Genomic DNA, 24,093 nt, shown 5'->3' on the forward strand with positions numbered 1-24,093 from the left:
ATATATTTGTATGTGAGTAGATACTGCATAGGTATACATGCCCTGGGTAGATACTCCTAAACTGGGTACATTTTACTCTGAATTGAATGTTATACACCAGGGATGCCCAACCTGCCCAACTATAACTCCTAGCATACATCTATCAGGGCATGTTGGGAGTTGTAGTTTTGCAACAGCTGGAGGGCCGCAGGTTAGGCATCCCTGTAATACACAATAGTAAAACAGCAATAGAAGGAGAGATGTTGGGCTAAATAAGTACAGCTCCACGGTGCTCATCAGGTTCTGTTTATTGGCAGCAGGATCATCGCTCCATCAAGATCACACTTTACAAGACGCCCCATAGTCCGCACAGCACCTGTTACTGCTGCTGCAGGAAGCATTACAGTTACATGGGTAGCTACTGGAATTGGCACCACAGCGCCCCACACAGGATGTGAAATCCACCCCCACACAGTCGCAGACGCCATTTAGGGACAGGCCTCCACTTATACCAATACTGCCGCTGATCGGTAACTTCTGATTGTTGTACAAAGCTGAAAAAGTAAGGGAACATGCCCCATTCAGTATCCCACAGACCACATGTTTTACTACATCAACATCTGGCATTCATATGATTTAGGCTGCAGGGTACCTGGGTGGCACAGACCTGATTGGTCCTAATCCATGGGTATTATACTGAAATAGATGCCCCCTGTGTCTGTAATTAAAGAGGTTGCCCGCTTTATTTATATTGATGACCTATCCTCAGTCAATATCAGATCGGCGGGGGTCCAACACCCAGAACCCCTGCCTATCAGCTGAGCAAAGAGAAGGCCACGCTCACTACGGGCGCTGCCTTCTCTTCACCGTTTACCTGCTCACTGCGATTGCGATGACGAGCAGGTAAAGAACGAAGAGAAGGCCGCGCTTGTACGAGCATGCCCTTCTCTTCAAAAAGCTGATTGTCGGGGGTGCCAGGAGTCGGGGGTGCCGATCTGATGTTGATCACCTATCCTAAGGACCTAAGGATAGGTCATCAATATAAATAAAGCAGACAACCCCTTTGAGGGATCTAGTAGATAGGGTACTTGAGATAGTGACGATCCTGACAAAGAAGGCCAGGAGGACCTCATGTGATCAACACACTGTGGGACAAGTCCACCGAAAAAGAACTGTCAGATCCTTCCAGGAGGTTGGTTAGGGCAGGTTCACAGAACAATGGGTCAGTGTGACACGGCATAAGGACAGCCATACATGGAAGATAGCTGACGGACAAATCCTTTTTCAGCCAACAGCTTTGACTCCCAATCTTGTCAGGTTTGGCCAATGTCTCCTTGTCCCTATGGGTTTGGCTGACATAAATCTAATGTGCATGAAGAAGCCGATAAAGTGTGCAAAATCAAATAAGGATAAAGGCTGGGGAATACATAGAGTAATCAAGATGGACGCTTTGGGTACTGTATTTTCACACAGTCTTATCCTACATTCATAGTTGGGGTTCCTACTTCCATCCTGGAGGAGAGAAGAACCTGTTCCATCACCTTGTCTGGGGTTTCTGAAGAAGGTAAGGCCTGTGCAAGTCCATACTGCCCATTGAGTAACCTGAGGCTAACCTGAGCTGGACCTCTCACATTTCTAGGGCCAGGGGTAGACATAGACTGGCCATAGACCCTACAGGAAAATATTCCAGTGGGCCAATACCCAGGGGACCACCTGAGCTCATGGTCGCCGGCTGCATATATAATGAGAGGCAGCAGTAGAGGCAGCAGTATTTTGTGCTGCACTGTGGTATTTGGTTCTGCTGAGGCGGTATTTTGTGCTGCACTGCGGTATTGCTAGCCCCACCTACTACTGTTGTCCTTGCCTACTTGTGTTGCCCACTTTCTGTTCATTTGGACCTGCCTACAACATAGGGCCTCCTTTATGGGGTTTTTTCAGGGCCACTTTAAGCTCCCAGTCCACCCCTGCCTAGAGCCCCAAAGCTGGGCCATATAGTAAAGCCAGCACCTGGATCTTAAATTTTTTGTAATTGCATGTAATTAAAAATCTACTACAGCCAGTGAGCTATTCAATAAAATGTAGCACCAACTGCTGTTTGTTTTTTTCCTTATTTCTTGTCCACCTCACTGAGATGGTCGCACGCACTCATGTTTAAATCTTCAACTGTCATCTGCCGTATGTTCTGTTAGAAGCTGTGGCAGTTAGAAGGAAAGAGCTGCAGCAGAAAGGACATTCCTCCTGAGCTGTAATAGGGAGAGAGCTGCAGCAGAAAAAAGAACACACCCCTCGATAATGGATATGCTCCCTCTGAAATAAATCTGTTAGAGCAATTGGTGCAATGAATGTGGAGATCTCTGGATCCATCTGAGGTACAGGGCTGGTTCTAGCTTTGGTAGGAAGGGATTGTCATCTAATATATGATATCTGGCATAACCTTTTTAAAGGGGTTAGAAGAACATAGCTGGTTTCTGCCAGGACTGTATCTGGCGAATCTGCTCAGCTCCACGGAAGTGAATGGGGCTCATCTGCAATACCAAAGACAACCTGTGGGCAGGTGAGGTGCTGTTTTTAGACTATGCCTCATAGTCATCTAATACAATTTGGAATATAAAAGGAAGAGCCTCAGGCTGCCATCTTCTCTTCTCTTTTGCAATCTACCGTATTTCCAAATGGAGCCCCCAAGCTTTTATGATCTGTTACTCACAATCATCACGTATCTCCATCTCCACGGGGTAGTGATCCGAGACAGGCATCGGCCTAAGGCGTAAAGATATGAAGCAGAATAACCAACTGAGTAGATCGTTCAGATTAGGCATCTAAAACAGGCAAACCCAAATGTCATGTAGTCCAGGCCTCACCATTTCATATGTAAGACCGTATGCTACGTGGTAGTTGAAAGCTTTAGCCGTGCCTGGAATGACTGTGTCCTGAAAACGAGCTCCACCAACCACCAGCCTGCAATCAGAAGATGTAAGGAGAAGAAAGAAGGAAGAAAAGGGGTTGTTCCAAGTTAGAAACTTATCCAAAAGATCACGAGAACAGGGTCCACATGTCCCCGTAATAATGCAGCAGCAAGTCACACAGGCGTGCTGCCATTGCCCTCATTCTCGAAGAGACTGTCAAGAGACAGCTGAGTCCTGCACTTCCAGCGAGCCCGTGAGGAGTCGAAGCAGAGGATGGGAGTGGTAGTGGCCCTAATGATGTCACAGTGTACTCCCTCAGGCCATTGCTCCCTGGGGTCGGTGCAGTGAAGGAAGGGCACCCTGTGTTCCCTTGGGTCACTCCCTGTAACTGTGAGCTCTCTGCCCGATGGTAGTTTGGGGGTGGCCATGGTATATTAATGTCCATTTGGGTGCTAGGCAGGGTAAGTGTTGGAAATGCAATGGACAGATTAAGCTTAGCAAGAGTCTCTCTTTACTGTATGTTGGATTGAAGTTGTAGTAATATCCAACAGTAGTTTGTATACAATGCAAAGTCCTCCCAGGTGTCCCATCATGAGCTAAGCAGATGGACTTGGCCAATCTGTGGCCCTCAGATTACTCTGCCAAAAATATCTGCTATACGGATCTCTGGTTATTAGCTTTGCTCTGGCAACCCTGGGTATAGTGTTGACTATTCTGTGGAGCATAGGGTGTCTTAACTTGTTATCCCTCTTCAGAAGCAGGGTTTGTATCTCCTTAAACTGGGTTACCTTGCTGACTCTCTTTCTGTAGCCATGCAAATCCTCCACCTTTAGGCTGGGTTCAGACCTGAGCATTTTACAGCGCGTTCCTACGCGCTGTAAAACGCTCAACAGGCAAGAACCAATGATTCCCTATGGTTCTCATCTGAGCGTTTTACAGCGCGTACGATCACACTGTAAAATGCCCAACGCCCCAAGAAGTACAGGAGCTTCTTTGGGGCGTCTTGTCGCGCGTTCCCGTACATAGACTTCCGGGAAAGCGCGACAATGGGCGTTCGCATACTACCGGAGCCGCGTATGTGAGACACCGGAGAATCGCGCATACACAGCGCTCAGGCCAGTTCGCTCAGGTCTGAACCGGCTGTTAGTTCTTGCTTGCTTTCATCTCCTGGAGCAAGCAAGGCTCCAGGGCTTGGAGCTGGAGTATATTGGAGAGGAGCACATGGAGACTGCTCCTTCTTCTCCCTCTCTTCAGGTACTTGTGGCTGGGATCTTCTGGAGATAGGTGGTGGAGTTGCCCCACACCCTGAGCTCCAGAAAGGGCTGGGCCAGTATTGTTGACTCTGGCCATGCCTGGCTCATGCTGGAACAACTGAGTGCTCGGTACATAGCATTAACATTACAAACATTATATAACAAACCAAATTTTGCAGATACCCCCAGGTCTAAGGTACTGTATACTCAGCTGTCTCCAGCAGTCCCATGGCATTTGGTCTTGGTTAAAAAAAAACAATGGTCATCTCCAGTATGCTATGAAAAATCCACAGCGCTCCTTCAAACAGCTAATCGGCAGGGGTGCCGGGAGTCGAGCTGCCACCAATAAGATATTGATGACCTACCCTGAGGATAGATCCTCAATATTTACCTCCCAGAAACCTTATATCCTCACCTATCGTATGGGCAGTGAGTGTTGGTGCTCACAGTAGAGTCTTCAGTATCTCCAATCAACCACTGGAGGCTGGATTCCTGACGGAGTCGAATATTTGGCCAATGGGAACTCTTCACATAACTGCAGCCTGCATTGTAATCTCCAAGGATGAGGATGTCCTGCAGGGATAGCATGCTTAGAAACCATTCTTTGCTAAGGAGGTTTGTTTCTTCTTAATTCTTTTTACAATTCAAACTACAGCAACCATTATACAGGTAGGATGCAAAAGGTTTAGTCACTAAGTCACCCCAACATTAAAGAAAGTCCTAGCCCCTGCTTTCTCCGCCCTCCTCTCTCCTCCCACCTCATCATTCTGAATTACAAAAGAAAGGCCTGGATTTGTAACCTACTTGCACAAGCTTGGGCATAGGTTGAGATAAGGGTGAGAAAGACTAAGGCTGCCCGTACACATTCAATAGCTGTTGGCCTTACGATCCTTTGGCCAACAGCTATCTCTCCTGGCTTCCCCATAACTATACACGTTCAGTTCGGCCAAACGTGTCTGTGTATTCCATGGGGAGAGGGGGGAAAGTCGCCGGCAGACACTTCTTAAGCTACTCACAAATGCGTCAAAGAAATCCGGCGGGCTGTTCTCTGGATCCATGATAGGAGCCGCACCATTGACTATGACAGGATGCGGTGGAGACCGCTCCCCGGAATATATATCAGGATTCATAGTCTAGCCGAATCCCAGCTGATATGCTGGGGAGCAGCCGGATCCTCGCCACATCCCATTATAGTCAATGGGGTCAGACGGGCACATGGCACTATCTGGCTATGCCAGATCCGGCGAACAGCCTGCCTGATTTCTTTGACGCATATGTGAAATGTAGCCTTTTCTCCTGGGGGAACAAACAGATCAGGCGAAAATATTCATTTTGCCCGATATCATCTGTCGGGCGAGAGTCGGGAACTTAATGCGTCAACCAAACCCACCATTCACAGATTTGGCTGACTTGTGTAAAGATAAAGATTTAAAGAGAGACTGTCACCAGGAAATTCCCTGATAAACCAGGTACAATGTCCTGTAGGGCTAGCTCAGCTGGATGCAATGATGCCTTTCACGTAGTGATCCCTTTTTCCTCATTCTGCTGAAAAGGTGCTCCCCCTACTTCCTTTGCCAGCCCCTCCCCCTCCTTCTTGATTGACAGGGCCAGGTTCCTGCATAGTCATCTCGCCTGGCCCCTAGTCAATCCAGGAGAGGGAGGGGCTGGCAGAGGAAGCAGGAGGAGCAAGGGTGCACACAGTGGCCTGGGCCCGCCCTCTATGAACTTTACTGCTCATTTGCATATAGATTAAAAACTGTCATAAAGTATAAAGATGCGCTACATTTATCGTACACCATGAGGTGCTGTTATAAATTTGTCTAATTACGTTCTAAGCTGTCTAAATATTAGACAGTACTAACAAATCTACTCCAGTGCGTTTTACTATTTTTCTTCAACTTGCGATAAGCACTACCAGTCAGATTTGTGGGTGACCATCCACCTTTTCTCACCATAAATTTTTTTAGATCCAATGTAATGTGCCAATTTCTCAATATCTCTTTATAGCAGCCTGAAGTACATTTTTTAGATACAAAGCTCCAAACCCAGAGTAAAATTCTGGCTGCCAGTTGCCACCACTAGAGGGTGCTCAATGCATACTGTTGTAAAGAGGTTATCCAAGACCTAGCAGGTTCTGAAAACAGACCTTAAAGGGGTTTTCCGGTACATCAGCGATGGCCAACCTGAGGCTCTCCAGCTGTTGCAAACTACAACTCCCAGCATGCCCAGACTACCTAAGACTACCTACAGCAGGGCATGGAGGGAGTCGTAGTTTTACAACAGCTGGCAGTGGAGATTGGCCATGCCTGCCATAGATTCATACTTACCTGCTTCATGGCGCCAGCCAGTTCTCCAGCGGTGATGTGGCCAGAAGCAGCACGTCACCACTGAAGCCATTCATTGGCTGCAGTGGAGCACATGACCGTGCTCATAGCCAGCCAGATGCAAACAGTGCAGGTTCTGGAGGATAGCAGGGGCAGCGCTGAGGACTGGAGAGGTGTGGAGCAGGTAAGTACAAATCTTCTGTCTCACAGCTATGCTGCGGGCACTTGATAAAAAAATTTTTTTACTGGAATTACACATAACACCCCTGTAGGAGAAAGTTTGTAATTTACTCACTGTTCGAAAGTTGTGTGAATCGGTCTTTTGGGAATCCATGATTCACCTTTTCTGAAAAATCCATCTTCCACCGACGTCCTGTCCTTTTACTAGGTTCTCGACCTGTTCTATGGACAGGACATGACTTCTGCTGATGTGGACGGGTCCAGAACAGTTCCTCTCCATGGCGCATGAGTAACTCCTGAATCCGCCTCTGCGTATGCACCAGGGAGAGGAAGGGGTCAGCGGAAGTGATGTCCCCATCTATAGTCCAGGCTGGGAACCTGGTAAAAGACATGATGTCATCAGAAGCTGGATTCCCATAAGAGAAGCGTTATGTGACCGGGTTCCCAGGAGGAAGCTCCACGGCGCAACGTCAGAATGAAAAGTACAATAAAAACTTCATCCTACAGATGTCTTATGTGTAATTAAAGTGAGTTTGGGGGACCCGCTGTGTCGCAAAAAGCCCTTTGATGTTAAAAGGGTTTTCCGAGATTTTTCTACTGATTACCTATCCTCATGATCGGTGGGGGGTCTGACAACCAGGACTTTGGCCGATCAGCTGTTTTGGAGTGACACCAGTGCTCCTGTGCGTGCCACGGCCTTCTCGCAGCTTACCAAGCACAGCGCCGTACATTGTATAGCGGCTTTGCTTGGTATTGCGCCCAGCGCAGTTCACTTGAATGGGGCTGAGCTGCGCCTTGGCCACGTGACCGATGAATGTGTCATCACTGGCCTAGGAAAAGCTGAGAGAAGGCCACGGAGCTCACAGGACCACGGTGCCTTCTCAATCAGGTGATCGGTGGGGATCTCAATCAGATACTGATGACCTGTCCTGAGGATAGGTCATCAGTATAAAAATCTCAGGTCAATGTATTAAAGGGATTCTGTCACCAGGTTTCACCCTCTGTCAGATACAAATATGCTGATGTTCAGGGCATCTTCACGATTCCTAATGTGGGCTTATAAATGTCATCTGTAGGCTTATTTTGCTAAAAAAAAACAGCTATTACTAACCTGTCAGTCAAAAAAATAAGGTGCCCAAGGGGATGTCAATGGATGCAAAGGTGCCGGCCGCACCCGCCGCCGTTCGTGCCCAGCGCCGCCTTTCCAGACTTCTGCTGCCGCCTCCTAATTCTCTGTGCCACCTCTCGCTCTCCCTCCCCCCTCCTCCTGCTGTAAGATCTCGCGCATACAGGGGTTGAGCGAAGTGCCGGCGCATGCGCACTTCGCTGTATGAAGCCAAATGGAGAAGTCCGCACGGGCGCATCAGGCAGAGCCCTGTGTGCAAGCGCGAGATCCTACAGCAGAAGGAGGGGGGAGGGAGGGAGAGCGAGAGGCGGCACAGAGGATTAGGAGGCGGCGCATAAGTCTGGAAAGGCGTCGCTGGGCACAAACGGCGGCGGGTGCGGCCGGCACCTTGCATCCATTGACATACCCTTGGGCACCTTATTTTTTTGACTGACAGGTTAGTAATAGCTGTTTTTTAGCAAAATAAGCCTACAAATGACATTTATAAGCCCACATTAGGAATCGTGAAGACGCCCTGAACATCAGCCCATTTTTAACTGACAGGGGTGAAACCTGGTGACAGAATCCCTTTAAGTAAGCTCCCCCTAGTGGATGCAACAGGAAAACAGAATTTTATGTTTTGCCTGTATGTCTCAGCATGGGATTTGGTGCTCTGTATCACAAAAGCATATAAAAAAAAAAAATGAACGTTGACTGCTCTGCACAGTTCAGCAGGTCACATACAAGGGATTCAGGAAACATAAAAGGAGGCCCAGAGGTTACTACTGGAGGGGAGCACAGGGAGAAATAATAGATTCTGGGAGTGAAACGCTGAATTCATCAAATATGGAAACTTCCAGAAAGATTTACCATCCCACCGGATTGCTCCTTTGTGGCCCTGCTCCCCCAAGTAATCATCTTGTCTTTCTCTTTATAGCAGAGGTGGGTTATTCAATGCAGGAGACTGCAGAGCTATTATGTTCAGTGCTACGTGTCTGTCACTGTCATTCATCTGCTGTAATGTCGAGAACGTAGGAGCCTCATAAATACAAGAGAATGCAGCAATAATAAATCGAGGAACCTCCAGAAGTAGGCGTTGCTTGGCGTCTTCCCACACGTCATAGAGACCGTCCACCTCCCGCACTGCATAATCTGGGCTGGTGTGAATGGAGACCAGGGCAAAGTCCTTCAGCTCTAAGGAAGAAACAGGACAACAAAGAGTTTCTATACAGCAATTGTAAGAACGTGTTTCTTGAGGTTTACTCAAATGTTATATTATTATTGGATTGCACTTTGCTTTACTTGCTATGTTGAACGGGAGCTGAGATACAGTAACCAGGCAGGATCCTTGTCGTTCCAGAGCTTGAGAAAACAGTTGATCGGCGATGGGTGCCAAGGGTCGGACTAACACCAATCACATATTGATGACCTATGCCTATACCTGTGGGCTTCCAGCTGTTGCAAAACTACCATTCCCAGCATGCCCTAATAGCTGTAGACTGTCCAGGCATGCTGGGAGTTGTAGTTTTGCAACAGCTGGAGGCCCACAGGTTGAGCATCCCTGACCTATGCTAAAGAAATGGGCATCGAGTCTTGGAAAACCACTTGATGCACTAAAAAAGAGGGATAGACTGAGGTAATAAGCCAATGGCCACCAGGAACTGAGGACAAAACCAGTGGATGTGAGGGAACACACAACCAATGCACGTTAAGGACTAAAATACAACATAGGGCACATTAGGGACTTCAACACCCAGCCAAGGAACATCACGGGCGAAGACGTAAAGACAAGGGATATCAGGGACTAAAATATACAACCAATGGGTATAAGTGACCAAACATAAAACTGATAATGGATATCAGGGACTATAGATAAAGCTGATGGACATAAGGGACTAAGACACACAGCCAACGGGCATCAGGAACTAAGACACACAGCCAACGGGCATCAGGGACTAAGACACACAGCCAACGGGCATCAGAGACTAAGACACACAGCCAATGTGAATCATTGACTAAAAGACACAGCCAACGAGCATCAAGGACTAAGACACACAGCCAATGGGCATCAGGGACCAAAACACACAGTCAACAGGCATCAGGGACTAAGACACACAGCCAATGGGCATCAAGGACTAAGACACACAGCCAATGTGAATCATTGACTAAAACACACAGCCAACGGGCATCAGAGACTAAGACACACAGCCAATGGGCATCAAGGACTAAGACACACAGCCAACTGCATCAGGGACTAAGACACACAGCCAACGGGCATCAGGGACTAAGACACACAGCCAATGGGCATCAGGGACTAAAACACACAGCCAATGGGCATCAAAGACTAAGACACACAGCCAACGGGCATCAGGGACTAAGACACCGCAAATGGGCATCAGGGACTAAGACACCACACAAATAATAGGCATCAGGGACTCAACATAAAACTGATGGACATAAGGGACTGAAAGTGGATTTAGTCAGAGAAGGACGAGGAGAAGCAGATTGTCAGGAAGGAAATGCTCGTTAAGTGGAGCAATCACAGTAGGAGTTCTCATACAGCTTTACTGTTTCTGGGCAGCAGAGCCCTGTTTAGACGGCATATTCTGCTGCCCAGAAAAGATGATTTGCTTGCAAGCGCTAACAACAGTTTCACCCGATGAATGAGCGTTTCGTTCATTGGGTGATTGGCTGCACCTTTAGACAGGGCAGATTGTCAGAAACATTTATTCCGTGTAATCTTCCCAAATATTGCCTGTCTAAATCCACCTTAAGACACACAACCACTGGGCATCAGGGACTAAGATACACAACCAATAGATATCGGGGACTAAAGATAAAACTGATGGACATCAGGGACTAAGACACACAGTCAAAGGGCATCATGGACTAAAACACACAACCAATGGACATCAGGGGCTGATACACAATTTATGGATATCAGGGAATAATTTAAAACTGATGGACGTCAGGGTCTAAGACACCCAACCAAGAGACATCAGGGACTAAAACACACAACCAATAGGCATCAGGAACATAAAATAAACTACAAAACCATGGGCATCAAAATATAATCTGAAAGACCAATAGACAATAGACATTAGGGACTAAAAGGCAGAACCACCTGGCAAACCCAAGATACAGTAAATTGATCATGAATACCTCAGCTCAACAAATAAGCTTCGAGAGAGCAAGAGGCCCACATACTGCTCTCGGCAGAGGTTCTCTAGTGCTGAAAAGGCTTACATGGTCCAGAACCTCAATGACCTCTGCCAAGTGGGTGTGAATTATGGAAGGAGATAAACATGGAACCGCTATTGCCATGTGATCGGGTCACATAGTCCTTTTTTTGGATGTGGTAACTGCCAAGGCCGAGAAAGAGTCCAATCAATTATCAGGAACACTCATTGGCGACAGCTGCTCCGTGTAAATGTTCTACCGATGGTGGGTCCTCTTAAGCGGCACAAAAAATCCTCATCTGTTGGCAGCACATCGCCCTGTGCAACTTCACTCCTCATCCACTGTTGTGTCCTAAAAATGCATCTTTTTAGGTGGGTCTATCACATTCTGTAGGGTTAGGTTCACATCTGCAGAACATAACTCTGGTGGTCTTTTCCTGCAGACGTGCAGACTCAGAATTACCGTATCCGGCATAGCCGCTGTATCCGCTGAAGAACAAAGCAAGGATTGAATAACACGTTTTATAAGGTTGGTGAGAAGTGGTCCATGTAGACCTATCTAGTTGGATGGTTTTATAAGACGTTTTACATGGGACTGTGGGAAATTATTGGCTTTATAACTACTAAATAATAAAATGAGATGAGCAGACATTATATTCAACTTTTAACCCCTGACATATGTCATGAAGACCACCCCCTCCCCCCCGGTGCCCTTCCACCACCTGCGCTAGTGTGCTATACTTCGTTCTTCCTCACCGTAAAATCCCATTACGCTGTCACAATTTCGCATTCACCACGCGGTGTGATTAAGCAGCTCTATAGTACAATCCGGCCTAATGTAATGCAGATGTGGTGCCGTCCATTATATTAAAGCCCCACCTTGTGGCCGCTTCTGTTACTGCAGTGAGATGTTGCAAACGACTGTCTAAAAATTTCTGCATGTGGACCTAGACCTAGCAACAGGGCCAAATACACTACCGGAAAACGAGAAAAAGAACGCTTGGAGGACTTGAGGAGATTGATCACACATACCCCGGCCGTGGCCGTATTGCAGCCCGCAAACAGCTTAGAATGGGTCCGCAGTCCAGAAGGTGCTGTGGGCAACGGAAGCACGGAACCCCACGGAAGCACCACGGAGTGCTTCCATGGGGGTTCTCTCCGCACCTCCGCACCGCAAAAAAATAGAACATGTTCTATTTTTTTCCGGTGCGGACGGATCATAGACCCATTCAAGCTGATCTGGAATACACACGGATGTTGCCTGTGCATTAGGGACCGCAAATTGCTGTCCCCAATGCACGGAACGGTCGTGTGCATGAGGCCTAAGAGCTCATGTACACGACCATATGTATTTTGCAGTCCGCAAAACACGAATGTGCAAAAAATTAAAAATGATGACATCCTTGTGACATCCATGTTGCATCCGTTTTTTTTTTTTATTGCAGATCCATTGTAACAGTGCCTGTCCTTGTAAAATGGACAAGAATAGGACATGTTCTATTTTTTTTTTTTGCGTTACAGACTTGCAGTCATTTCCGTTTTTTTAAAACCCCGTTGAAATGAATGGTTCCCTATACGGACCTGTAAAAAAACTGAACCGAAATGGAAGAAAAAATAGGTTCGTGTGCATGAACCCTAATACTGGGTGGCATCTACTCTTGCTGCGATACACACTGCCTCCCTGGCATGGTAACGGTCCTATAGGTGGTGGACATCCTCCTGGGAGGGGGGTCTGATAAATTGTACTGTATATTTATTAGTGCGCCGGATTTTAAAGGAATTGTCGTGGCGTAGAGACAGTAAGTGGAGCTTACTGGAGTGGAGCCGTTGCTTTTGGTGGAAGTGTACCGCTGGCTGGAGCTTCAAGTAGTAGTAACTAAGGGATCATTTCTGGTGTTGTTATTTTTCTTTTTTGTTTTTTTGTCTCTCTCGGAGTTGGCCTTCCTCTTTGTGGGTGGGTGGGTTGGGTTTTGAGTTTGTATGTTTTTTCATCTTTATGTATATTTTTCTAAATTAATAAAATAAATATGTAAAGGCTCTAAAAATAATAATAATAATTTCTGATCAGATGACGCCTTAGGTTAGGGCTACATGCATGAAGATCGTAATTCAATGGCAGTAGACAAAAAACTGGTTTAAAAAGGACGCTGTTCCACAAAAATATTTTAATAAAAAAAACACTAAAACAATAACGATGAGTGCAAAACTGGCCTCCGAAAGGCATGCGACCTCCTTCCTCAGGCACGTAAAAACAGAACGCGAAGCAGAAGGAATATATAGGAAATGTTTCCACCCACAAAATAAGGGCTCATTCACACAGCCGTATGTTGCTTTCCGCATCTGATTCGCAATTTTACGGATTAGATGCAGACCCATTTACTTGTATGGGGCCCCGAAAGATGCGGACGGCACACCGTGTGCCGTCCGCATCTTTTCTTCCGTTCCACGGCCCGCAAAACAAATAAAACATGTCCTATACTTGTCAGTGAAAATCGGGACGTGGCCCCATTGAAGTCTATGGGTCCGGAAAAATGCGGGATGCAATCCGTTTTTATGAAGACATGCTGAACTGTCCTCAAAAAAAAACGGATCCGCATTTTTGCAGACAGCAAAAAACATACGACCGTCTGAATGAGCCCTAAGGCTACTTTCGCATCAGCGTTTTGGCATTCTGGTTTTGGGATTCGGCAGAGCATCTTAAAACCGGGCCAAAACGGTTCCGTTTAGGGCCAATGCATTCTGAATGGGGTATGCCGTTTCGGCAGCATTCCGTTTTGTGACCTGCAAGCGTCGGTTTTGTGTCCGGTCATCGAAAGAGAACAAAGCGGATCCATTTAGCACATCAGGAGGCATCGGTTCATTAGGACGCGGTTGTGTTAAATCAAAATGGAGCAGACCGGATCGGTCATAAAAACAACGTCAGTCAAGAGTGTCGGATCAGTCACTAAAAATAAAATCAAATTCTAAGAAAATAAAATGGATCCATCACCCCATTGACTTGCATTGTTTTTAGTGACCGATCGGCGTTGTTCCATTTTCTTTTCACACAACCGCATCCTAACAGAACGGACGCCTCCTGATGTGTTAAATCAAATGGAACCCTTTTGGTTCGCTTATGAGATCCCCTGCATTTTGCGGAACGGAACTGCGGACCCATTCATTTCTATGGGGCAGCACGGTGTGCTGCCCGGATCGGCAATTCCGTTTCCGAAAAAAATAGAACATGTCCTATTCTTGTCCGCAATTCTATCCTATTCTATTAGTGCCGGCAATGTGCGGCCCGCAAAATTGCGGAACGCACATTGCCGCTGTCTGTGTTTTGCGGATCTGCCGATCCGTGGATTCGCAAAACACGTTACGGACTTCTGAATGGAGCCTTGTGAACTCTATAGGGGACGGGGACCTCTATGCATCTATAGCAGGATATTCGATGATTTCTATATATGTCTATATACTGGAATATGTGTAGTCTCCCCAGTACCTGTGGTAAGTGATGAAAAACGGGCAACAAAGGGTTCGCGGATGAAGACGTCCGTGCCGCAGTTTTCACAGCCGTCGTCGTAGTGATACCATTCTGTTGGCTTCAGGATGTCCTCTCTGCAAAAGGGAAAAAAAGAAGACAAGGGTGAAGCACAGCTCATTAACCCAGCTCCATCTGGCGGGTGTTTTTTTTAATGGGGCGACACAATCTGTTCTTCACCGTCAGGCATCCTTTATATCTATCATGGTCCAAGACGCTGCCAAGACAGGTGTTCACATCTCCCAACCCCGAAGAAATCGGACCTGACTGATGCTGTCAAGTGTAACTGCGCTCACAGCAAAACCCGGCCTGACTAATTAAGGTGCTAATTTTCTTAATTTAGGTCACTCATCTTATGAGCAGCCTGTCGGAGGTCTTCAGACGGGTGGTGTTCACCGAGACCACCCACCACCTCAGTCAGTGACTGCTGTGCAAGACCGACATGCAGAATGGAAGCCGATATTGAGATGCATTTTTATAACATATATATAACATATATATATATATACATATATATATATATATATATATGTATATATATGTAACACCCCGGAGTGGTGTTACCACTACTGCACCCTGCTACTATCTCTAATGGGCTAATATAATGTCATCAGGTCCTCCACAATGTGCATTCATAAATCTTGTTATGTAACTGTTTATTACATGTAATGTGCCTGGTTCACCAGCAGGTGGCAGCGTAAATGGCAGAGCTATCCTTAGAGAAAATGGAACTGAACTTACCATTCCATTCTCCCCCCTTTGGGCAGAAGTGGGCCAGTCCTGCTCGCTACCAGAAAGAGGTAGGGCAGTTCTGGTTTGTTCTGGTTGAGACTCCATGTTGGAGCTGCCAGGATTCTAACCTAAGTCCGACTACAAGAGTGAAGTGCAGCATAAAGAGGAAAGAAAGACACCAAGTTAGTACAGCAGAGCGAGATAAAGAAATAGCAGAGTTGAGTTTGCCTGAAAGTTTAATGCTAAAGCCTGCTGGAACCAAGACAAAACCTCAAAAATGTTTGAAGAAGTAAAGCCGCCATTGAACTTCATCTCAAGTATGGACTCAAGTTATTCTTTCAAATCCCTCAATTATTCACCCTATTTATTGCTTCGGAGCCAAAGCCTGGGGTCCAGCCGTATCCAGGTAGGAGCACCGTGACACATATAAAGAGACATTTTAGGCCACAACATACCACTCAGCATTTCCAACACCTGGGACGCGTTATAGAGAGGGCCCTGGGGGGAGGTGCCCGTTGCATATATATATATATTCCCATACTCACTTACCTATATATATACACATATTTCTCCCGGTACGTGCTACGGCCCAGATGGTCAGAAATCAGCAGATTGTAGTGTAGACCTGTGGCCCTGTAAAAGACAGATAGAGAATATACTTACGCTGGGCCCAGACACAGAGAAATAATCCGCCTGCAGATTACATTCTAATTAGGGTTGCCACCTCTCCCAACAAAAAATACTGGCCAAGTTAAGCCACACCCCAAAGGAGGTGTGGTTGTGGGGGTGTGGCTTAACACAGGTGTTAAGTTGCTATGTCATAATATAGCACCCATTATTATTAATGCCTCCATTAGCACTCACCCAGAATTACTAATGCCCCTATTAGTGCCGCCAGTAATGGTAATGCCCCCATTAGCACACCCCAGAATTAATAATTCCTCCATTAGCGCACCCACAGAATTAATAATGCCCCTATTAGTGCCCCCAGTAATGGTAATGCCCCATTAGCACACCCCAGATTTAATAATGCCTCCATAAGCGCGCCCCCAGAATTAATAATGCCCCCCAGTAATAGTTATACCTCAATTAGTGCCCCCCAGAATTAATACCGTAATGCCTTCATTAGCACCCCCCAAAATTAATAATGCCCCAATTAGCGCCCTTCAGAATTAATAATGACCCAATTAATTCCCCCCAGAATTAAAAATGCCTCCATTAGCGCCACCTAGAATTAATAATGCCCCAATTAGCGCCCCCCCCAGAATCAATAATGTCCCCATTAGTACCCCCCAGAATTAATAGTGTCCCCATTAGCTCCCCTCAGAATTAATGCATCCAGTAATATTAATGCCCCCAGTAGTGCCCCCCAGTATTAGTACTGCCCTCAGTAGTGCCCCCCAGAATTAATAATGCCCCCATTAGTGCCTCTAGTAATAGTAATGCCCCCATTAGTGCCCCCAGTAATAGTAATGCCCCCATTAAGGCCCCCAATAATAGTAATGAACCCATTAGTGCACCTAGTAATAGAAATAACCCCATTAGTGCTCCCAGTAATACTAAAGCCCTCATTAGGGCCCCTAGTAATACTAATGCCCTCATTAGGGCCCCCAGGAATACTAATGCCCTCATTAGTGCTTCATTCTCTGAACTGAACGGCTTCTCTTCCCCGCAGGATGCTCAGTGCAAAGAGATGATTACAGCTTCCATGGTAATTACATAAACTGCTGTGCACTGAGCTCCCCCTAGTGGTGGCTCCAGGCAAACAGCTTTGTAGTTTCAAAGATTTTATTGAATCGTTTTAATCGTAAAATGCAAAGTTGGAAAAGCTAATAGGACGTATCCGTATAGAACATGTTCTATCTTTTTGCGGAACGGAAATACGGATACGGAAAGCACATGGATGATACATGTGCTTTCCACATCCGTATGTCCGTTCTGCTAAAGATAGAACATATCCTATTCTTAGCCTCAAAATAAAGTCAATAAGTCTGCCAAAAAAATGGATGTGTCATCCGTATTTTGCGGATCTGCATTTTGCGGATCACAAAATACATACAGTCGTGTGCATGAGGCCTAATATAGAACATTACATAGATGTCTATAACCAGATTTTGTAGAAAGGAATGTATTTAGGGCATGACCAGGCGGCTTGTAATAGCGGTAATGTCACGGCCTATGGTATGTTGTGTGACACTTTCCTTCATTTGGTTGTCCGTGGCAACGTGTGGTGTTGAGTGCGTGTGGTGGCAGTGTCCCAGCCCTATGGCTGATCCCCAGGACATGATTGTCACACATGCCGTTGCCCGCGGCAACAGGTGAAGTGTGTGGTTTATGTGTGTATTCCCCTTTAAGTGGCCGTCTTCCCTTGCCTTGTGTCTGAAGGGTTAATTCCCTTCTGTGTGTGTGAACACTGGGTGTGTTTGTTGGGTGTGGCTACTTGGGCCTATAAAGCCTCAGTGTTTAGCACGTGTCTGAGGGGTACTTCAGCCATGGTTAGCTGGAGCAGCCTCCTGTGTATTCCACCTGCCAGTGGGGGCCACCCTTGTGGTCATAAGTTTAGGTTTTATACTGATGTTCACCTGATGTTTTCCTTTCTTATCTGTTATTGCAACTATGGATGTCCTGGTTACCTGTGTGATATGTGTGCTGTGTCCCTGAGTGTTTTGTGGACATTAGTAGTCATGCATGGGTTCCAGTCAGCATGGCTGTGACAGGTACGTTTGGAACTACCCTAGTTCGCCTGTCATATCTGTATGTTGTATTTGTTCCCCATTTCTTGCAGCTTGGCCAGTGAGACTCCTGTTCCTCCGCGTCCAGAAGGAACAGGTCGTCTTACCCTCACTCCTAGTTCAGGGACCAGTCGGAGGGTGAGTAGGGATCCGAGGTTCCTGAGCATGGGCCCTCCTACCTTCAAGGTCGGCCCATGCAGCTAGGAGTTAGGGACGGATTAGGGATGTTCTAGGAGGTGACCTGCTCCCTAATTCTCTCGTCCTGGCCGAGCAGCGGTTAACATCTTTGGGCATCGCACGGCTGAGGGTTTTCCCCATCAACAGCCGTGACAGGTAAAGTCCACTTTTTAGGCGGTATGCGTGCTTGTGTAGCAGGAAAAACATGAATTCTGTCTTGTGGGGAGAATGTAGCAGAAGGTTGATTCAGGCCCATTTTAAGCCGTCCAGAACCTTTCTACTAGTGATATTTCCCACAGCTGCTGAGGGCGTATTTAACTCGGCCATTGCGCCCATAATTGTGTCCCTCCCGGTCGGTGTCCGACATTTCCGCCTCAAAATCTGCTTTAAAAAAAATGCTTTAAAACTGCCTCCTATTACTTTCGATGGGAAGCAGCACTTATTTTTTTCCCACGTGGAAGAAAAATGCAGTGTGCCCCATCTTGGGGCAAAATCCGTGTTGAATCTCCCATTAAAATGAATGGGAAATGCAAAAAAAATTAAAATCGTACTTGTCCGTGTGGAGTTTTCTGCACATTTTTTGGCACAGATCTGAGCCAAAAAAACATGAGCCGTAAATGCAGTTTTGTACTGAAGTAAACACCCATTCGTAAAAAAAAAAAAAAATGCTTTGAAAAACATGTGATATAATGCGTTGAAAAACTGAAAAAAATTTGTAGGTGGATTTTCAAAATCTGTCCTGTGCAAATACTCTATGAGTAGTATCTACCTGCCACTGTGAGTAACTATAACCACCCTCATTGCCGCCAGCATTACCGTCCTCTCCAACGCCACCATCCCTGAGGTTTGGGCTGCTGCACATCTCCTTGTAGTCCCCCAATGCTTCTTTCATACGCAGGGATGGCGGGTCCTTGTAGCAGGCCAATTTTCATTACATCTAACTCAGAGAGGGGTAGGACCAGCCTGCCACCTAGCAACTGAGCCCAGGCCCAAGGTAGAAATACAGGGCAGCACTTTTTTCCTATAGTGTGCAAGCGCGACCACTGCTGCTGGATTGCAGGGTGGTCGTAACCCCTGGAAACGAGCAGTGTATAATGTGATGAAAAAATGAATCCAGCCAGCAAAGGAAGCAATATGGACAATCACAATAGATTAGTAAGTGCCTTACATTAACTTTCTCTACATGATAAAGCCAACTTCCTGGAGTGACGCAACCCCTTCAACCCTTTAGCAGTGATCCAACGGGTCACTGCATGAATTCCCAACTAACCACTGGATGTAGTAGGTGGCAGTAGGAGGCATTCTGAGCATTTTTTCTAAAAAAATAAAAAATAATCACCCCTTTAACTACCCGAGTCTAATATCGGACATCAGTCCCTGTGTCATAAAAGGAAACCAAACCAAGATTGAAGATATCTGGTCATTTAGGCTTCCATGTAGCGGATGAGAGGGGGGCTAGCGGTATAGTTCTTGGCTATTATCTTTGCAACAAATCGACGAGTACGATCAGTGGTATTTATAAGTAGGACATGTTGGGAGTTGTAGTTTTACAATTGGAGAGCCATTGGCCGCACTGATGTAATGTCGATGACGTTGTTTTACTCACGCGTTCAGCTCCTGGACAAGTCTTATGATGGCCGTGTTGTCTTTACTCATGACCTCCTGAACAGCGATGAGTTCATATCTTCTGAGGATCTGCAATCATAAAAAAATAAAAAAACATGAAGCATAAGCAGGGATGCTCAACCTGCGGCCCTCCAGCTGTTGTAAAACTACAACTCCCACCATGCCCTGCTGTAGGCTGATAGCTGTAGACTGTCCGGGCATGCTGGGAGTTGTAGTTTTGCAACAGCTGGAGGGCCGCAGGTTGAGCGTCGGATAATAATATGAGAGGACACACTGGGTCCACCGTCGCCACCCCGTGACGCACATACATCATTAGGGCATATGGAAAGCGGTGGTCTTAATGAGACAGCCCCTTTAAAGAAGACCTGTCCCTTCTGCTGACATGTCGATTTTAGTACTACTTGCATTCCCTCTGTAAAGTTTATTCTAAAGCATCTATTCTTATGACTCTATGTTGTGCTATTCCTCTCTTAATCCTACTAGAATTTACAAACGAATTGCCAGCAGCTTGCAATGAAGGTCTATCTGAATGTTACCAGTTGGGGGTGTGCCCCTGCATAGTCAGACACCGGCAGCACTAATTGGATAGTGTGAGACCGTGCAGGGACACGCCCCTAACTGGTAACACCCATCTGGACCTTCATGGCAAACTGCTAGCAATTCATTCACATGAATTACCAGCTACATTCAAGTAAATGGGGCTGAGCTGCAATACCAAACACAGTCAAAGCACAAGAGCGGCGCTGTTTTGGGGGAAACAAAACCCTTTCAAGGGCATACATAACAGAGTAAAATCACAAGGCTGCTATGGGGCCCTTGAAGTGAGGAGGCGAGGGCCCTATAGCAGCCTAAGCAATAGATGACATGCTTTTTGTTATCGGTTGGCTGGAACTTGTCAAGGACTCAGGATAAGTTATCAATATATGATCTGTGGGGGTCCGACTCCTGGCACTCCAGCTTTTTGTAGAGCCTGTGGAGCTCCGCGGCCTCCTCACAGCTACCAGGCACAGCGCCGGCCATTGTATAGTGGCTGTGCCTGGTACTGCAGCTCAGGCCTATTCACTTGAATGGAACCGAGCTGCGCCCAGGCCATGTGACTGGCCTAAGAAGAGGCCGCGGAGCTCATGGAGTGCCCAAACTGATTGGTGGGGAGGCTGGGAGTCAGACACCCCCCCCCCCCCCCCAACGATTAGATACTAATGACCTATCCTGAGGACCCCAACCCCTTTTATAGGTCTTGAAACATGACTAAGCCAAACCAAGAACCTTCCCCAAAATTAAAAGTGGCCCATCTGCTGTTTTGGGGGTTGCAGGTGATCTATGTGATGGTCCATACTAAATCTTACCTGGATGAGAAGGCTTAGGACGGTGGGGTCATCAACCTTGCCCACTGCAAACCTCTCGATGTTAAAGGAGGCGATTTTAAGGGAGAAACCCGCCTGGAGAAAGCAGGCCACCAAGGCCACCAGGATCACGGACTTCATTCTTCTTATAGACAAGAAAGACAAAATTGCATTTCCAATGTAATTGAGGAGGATATGGCCCATGGTAAGAAGGGTAAGAATGCAGAGGGGTGGGGGATGCCAGGGGGATAGGGTTACGGGAGAGTCAGAAACTCCGCAGGACAGGCTCGACTCCAACAGTAGTCTACATGGGGCATCCTGATATTCTCACTGCTGGAGAACCGCATCGTAATACGGATTGCTGTGTAGAAAGCTGCATGTTAAAGGGGTATTCCGACTGTTAGAAGTTATCCCCTATCCACCGTATCCTGCATAACTATTGGATGCGATACGAGAATGGGGACCCCATACCCCTCAGTGCGTAGGCCGGCCATGCATACAGTTGCTCCATTCACCTCTCACAGTCAGAATACCCCTTTTAACCATGGGATTTGACGCAGATTTGCACGGACGGGGGTATTCCGTTCTCATAAAGTGATGGCGTATTGCTAGCATATGGCATCACTTTTTATAATCAGTAATATTCCGACCCCTGAGACCCCCGCTGACCCTGATAATGAGAGCTGATTCAACATCTTGGCCCCATTCACAGTTTTTTTTTCCTGCCCAGCAGCGCTCCTGACCACCCGGCTCTGCGGGGGACTGCAGCCAGCCCCATACAAGTGAATGGAGCTGTGCTGGAGTTCCCCTGCACAGTAGGTGGCCAGGACACCAATAGTGCAGGGAACATCTGTGAATGGCTCGGCAGGGGTCCCAGAGATCAGGAGGCAGCCGGTCATACAGTAATGGCTTGTTTAGGCCTCATGCACATGCACATGCACAAAAAACGGATCCGCAAAAAATACGGATGACATCCATGTGCATTCCGTAGTTTACAGAACAGCCTGCCCCTAATAGAATAGTCCTATCTTTCTCAGTAATGCGGACAATAATACGACAAGTTCTATTTTTTTTGCGGAACGGACATATGGAAACGGAATGCACGCGGAGTAACTTCCGTTTTTTTTTTGCAGACCCATTGAAATCAATGGTTTCGCATACGGTCCACACAAAAAAAAAAAAAAACGGAACGGGCACGGAAACAAAATATGTTCGTGTGCATGAGCCCTAAGTCTAGAAAAGCCATTTTCCAATTCCGATAATAAAGGGGGATCCCTTTCTTGGGACCTCCGTAAATTAACGATATTGGACGCAGCTACAAAGAGTATCCCTGCGTCTGGAGGACCTACCGCTTCCATACGTTACCAGAACAGGCCATTAGTTGTAATGGGCGCCATGTAATACTTTGTTTCCCCTGTGGTGGCGCTGCAGGGGAACTGAACACTTGCTGCCAGGGTTCACCTACTGATTGTGGGTGATCACTGGAGGTCACAGCATCGTGACACCCTATGGGCAAGTTATTGTTTATTTCAAAGGGGTTCTGCTAGAAACCCCCCCCCCCCCCCCGCACTTTACTGGACCTGTAAAGGGAAAATTACTTACCTGCAGCAGCCAATCACTGGCCGCGGTGGTGACCGGCTCCTCTGACAAATGGTCACATGATGCAAGGGGATCTGGTCTCCGATGCGGCCAGTGATTGGCTCCTGCGATGTCAAAGCAGGCAGGGAGCCAACACCGGGAAGCAGTAAGTAAAAAAAACAAACAGGATCCGGTAAAAAAAATAATAATAACGGATCCTGTTGCATCAGTTGTCATCCGTTTGAACCATTTCCGTCTGAGATCCGTTTTTTTTAAACGGGAAAAAAATAAGTACTGTACGGAGGACATTATTTCCGTCTAAAAAAAACGGATCTCAGACAGAAATGGCTCAATGGGATGACAACTGATGCAACAGGATCCGTTTTTTTTTTTTTCTCTCCCTTCTTCTGACGGTTAAGAAGAACAGAAAGCTAAACGGTGATGTGAACTCAACCTAAGGGCTCATGTACACAAACGTATTTTCTTTCCGTGTCCGTTCCGATTTTTTTTTGCGGACCATATGCGGAACCATTCATTTCAATGGGTCCGCAAAAAAACAAAAGTTACTCCGTGTGCATTCCGTTTCCATATGTCTGAATGTCCTTTTATGGTCCGCATTACGGACAAGGATAGGACTGTTCTATAAAGGGGGGGGACAAGCTTCCCTAGCGTCATCCGCAATGCTAGGGAGGCTCGTCCCCCGACACTGGATGTTTTCATCCACGCACAGGGAAAAGCAGCAGCAGCGGCGGCGGCAGTGCGGGGACCAGGAGAGGCGCAGGGAGTCAGGTAAGTAGAATCAGTGTGAGGGGCCCGGGCATATGGGGAGGGGGCATTTCCAGCCTCAGATAACCTCGCCACCTTATCGAGCAAAGCATAATACATTTTCCATACTGAGGATGGCCCATCAGTATCCGACTTGGCCGGACCTGTAAAGGGAAGCTTACTGACCTGCTTCCTGGCACCGGCTTCCCGCTCCTTCTTCTCCTTCCGGCCTGCGATGCTCCGCTGGGCTCCCTCGCTGCAAACATCTGGTTTGACATCTCCGCAGCCAATCACAGGTCGCGGCGGTGATCGGCACCCCTTACATCATAACAAATGGTCACATAAAAACAAGGTGATCCGGTTTCTGACGCAGCCAGTTATTGGCTGCGAAGATGTCAAACCAGATGTTGACTTCGAGGGAGCCCAGAGGAGCATCGCAGGCCTGGAGGAGAAGGAGCGGGGAGCCAGGAAGTAGGTAAGTAAACTTCCCTTTACAGATATGGCCCAGTGGGGGTAAGGTTTGCTAAAAAAAATAAAAAATTTAATAAATAAAATTCTTGCACAACCCCTTTAAGTGATCAGAATTCAAAAGTTACATAACGTTTACTTATGAACACAACAATATGGCAGACCGGGCGATCTGTGAAAAATAAAAAAAAACTGAGGAAAAACACTTTACCTGCTGCACTGGGATCCT

General features: G+C 46.9%; 1 protein-coding gene across 1 annotated transcript; it reads right to left on the reverse strand.

The window, feature by feature from the left end:
- Positions 1–426: 426 nt before the first annotated feature.
- Positions 427–24,093, reverse strand: LOC122919627 (deoxyribonuclease-1-like). The gene is made up of 10 exons (XM_044268761.1): positions 24,076–24,093; positions 21,057–21,195; positions 19,691–19,779; positions 15,725–15,808; positions 14,405–14,520; positions 8,826–8,938; positions 4,551–4,708; positions 2,838–2,934; positions 2,684–2,736; positions 427–533 (listed from the first exon to the last, which is right to left on the reverse strand). Exons 2-9 carry the CDS (start codon positions 21,192–21,194, stop codon positions 2,689–2,691), a joined length of 843 nt encoding a protein of 280 aa, XP_044124696.1. The 5' UTR covers position 21,195; positions 24,076–24,093; the 3' UTR covers positions 427–533; positions 2,684–2,688.

The sequence above is a fragment of the Bufo gargarizans genome, chromosome 9 (genome assembly GCF_014858855.1).
Source record: "Bufo gargarizans isolate SCDJY-AF-19 chromosome 9, ASM1485885v1, whole genome shotgun sequence".
In the NCBI taxonomy this organism is placed as follows: domain Eukaryota; kingdom Metazoa; phylum Chordata; class Amphibia; order Anura; family Bufonidae; genus Bufo; species Bufo gargarizans.

Bases quoted from the DNA above. Each gene is read 5' to 3' on its own strand.
- LOC122919627 (XM_044268761.1), bottom strand. From the start codon at position 21,194: ATGAAGTCCGTGATCCTGGTGGCCTTGGTGGCCTGCTTTCTCCAGGCG. The intron at 19,780-21,056 runs GTAAGATTTAGT...TTATGATTGCAG, and splicing joins TCCTAAGCCTTCTCATCCAG to ATCCTCAGAAGATATGAACT. The intron at 14,521-15,724 runs GTAAGTGAGTAT...TCCCTTTTGCAG, and splicing joins AAATATGTGTATATATATAG to AGAGGACATCCTGAAGCCAA.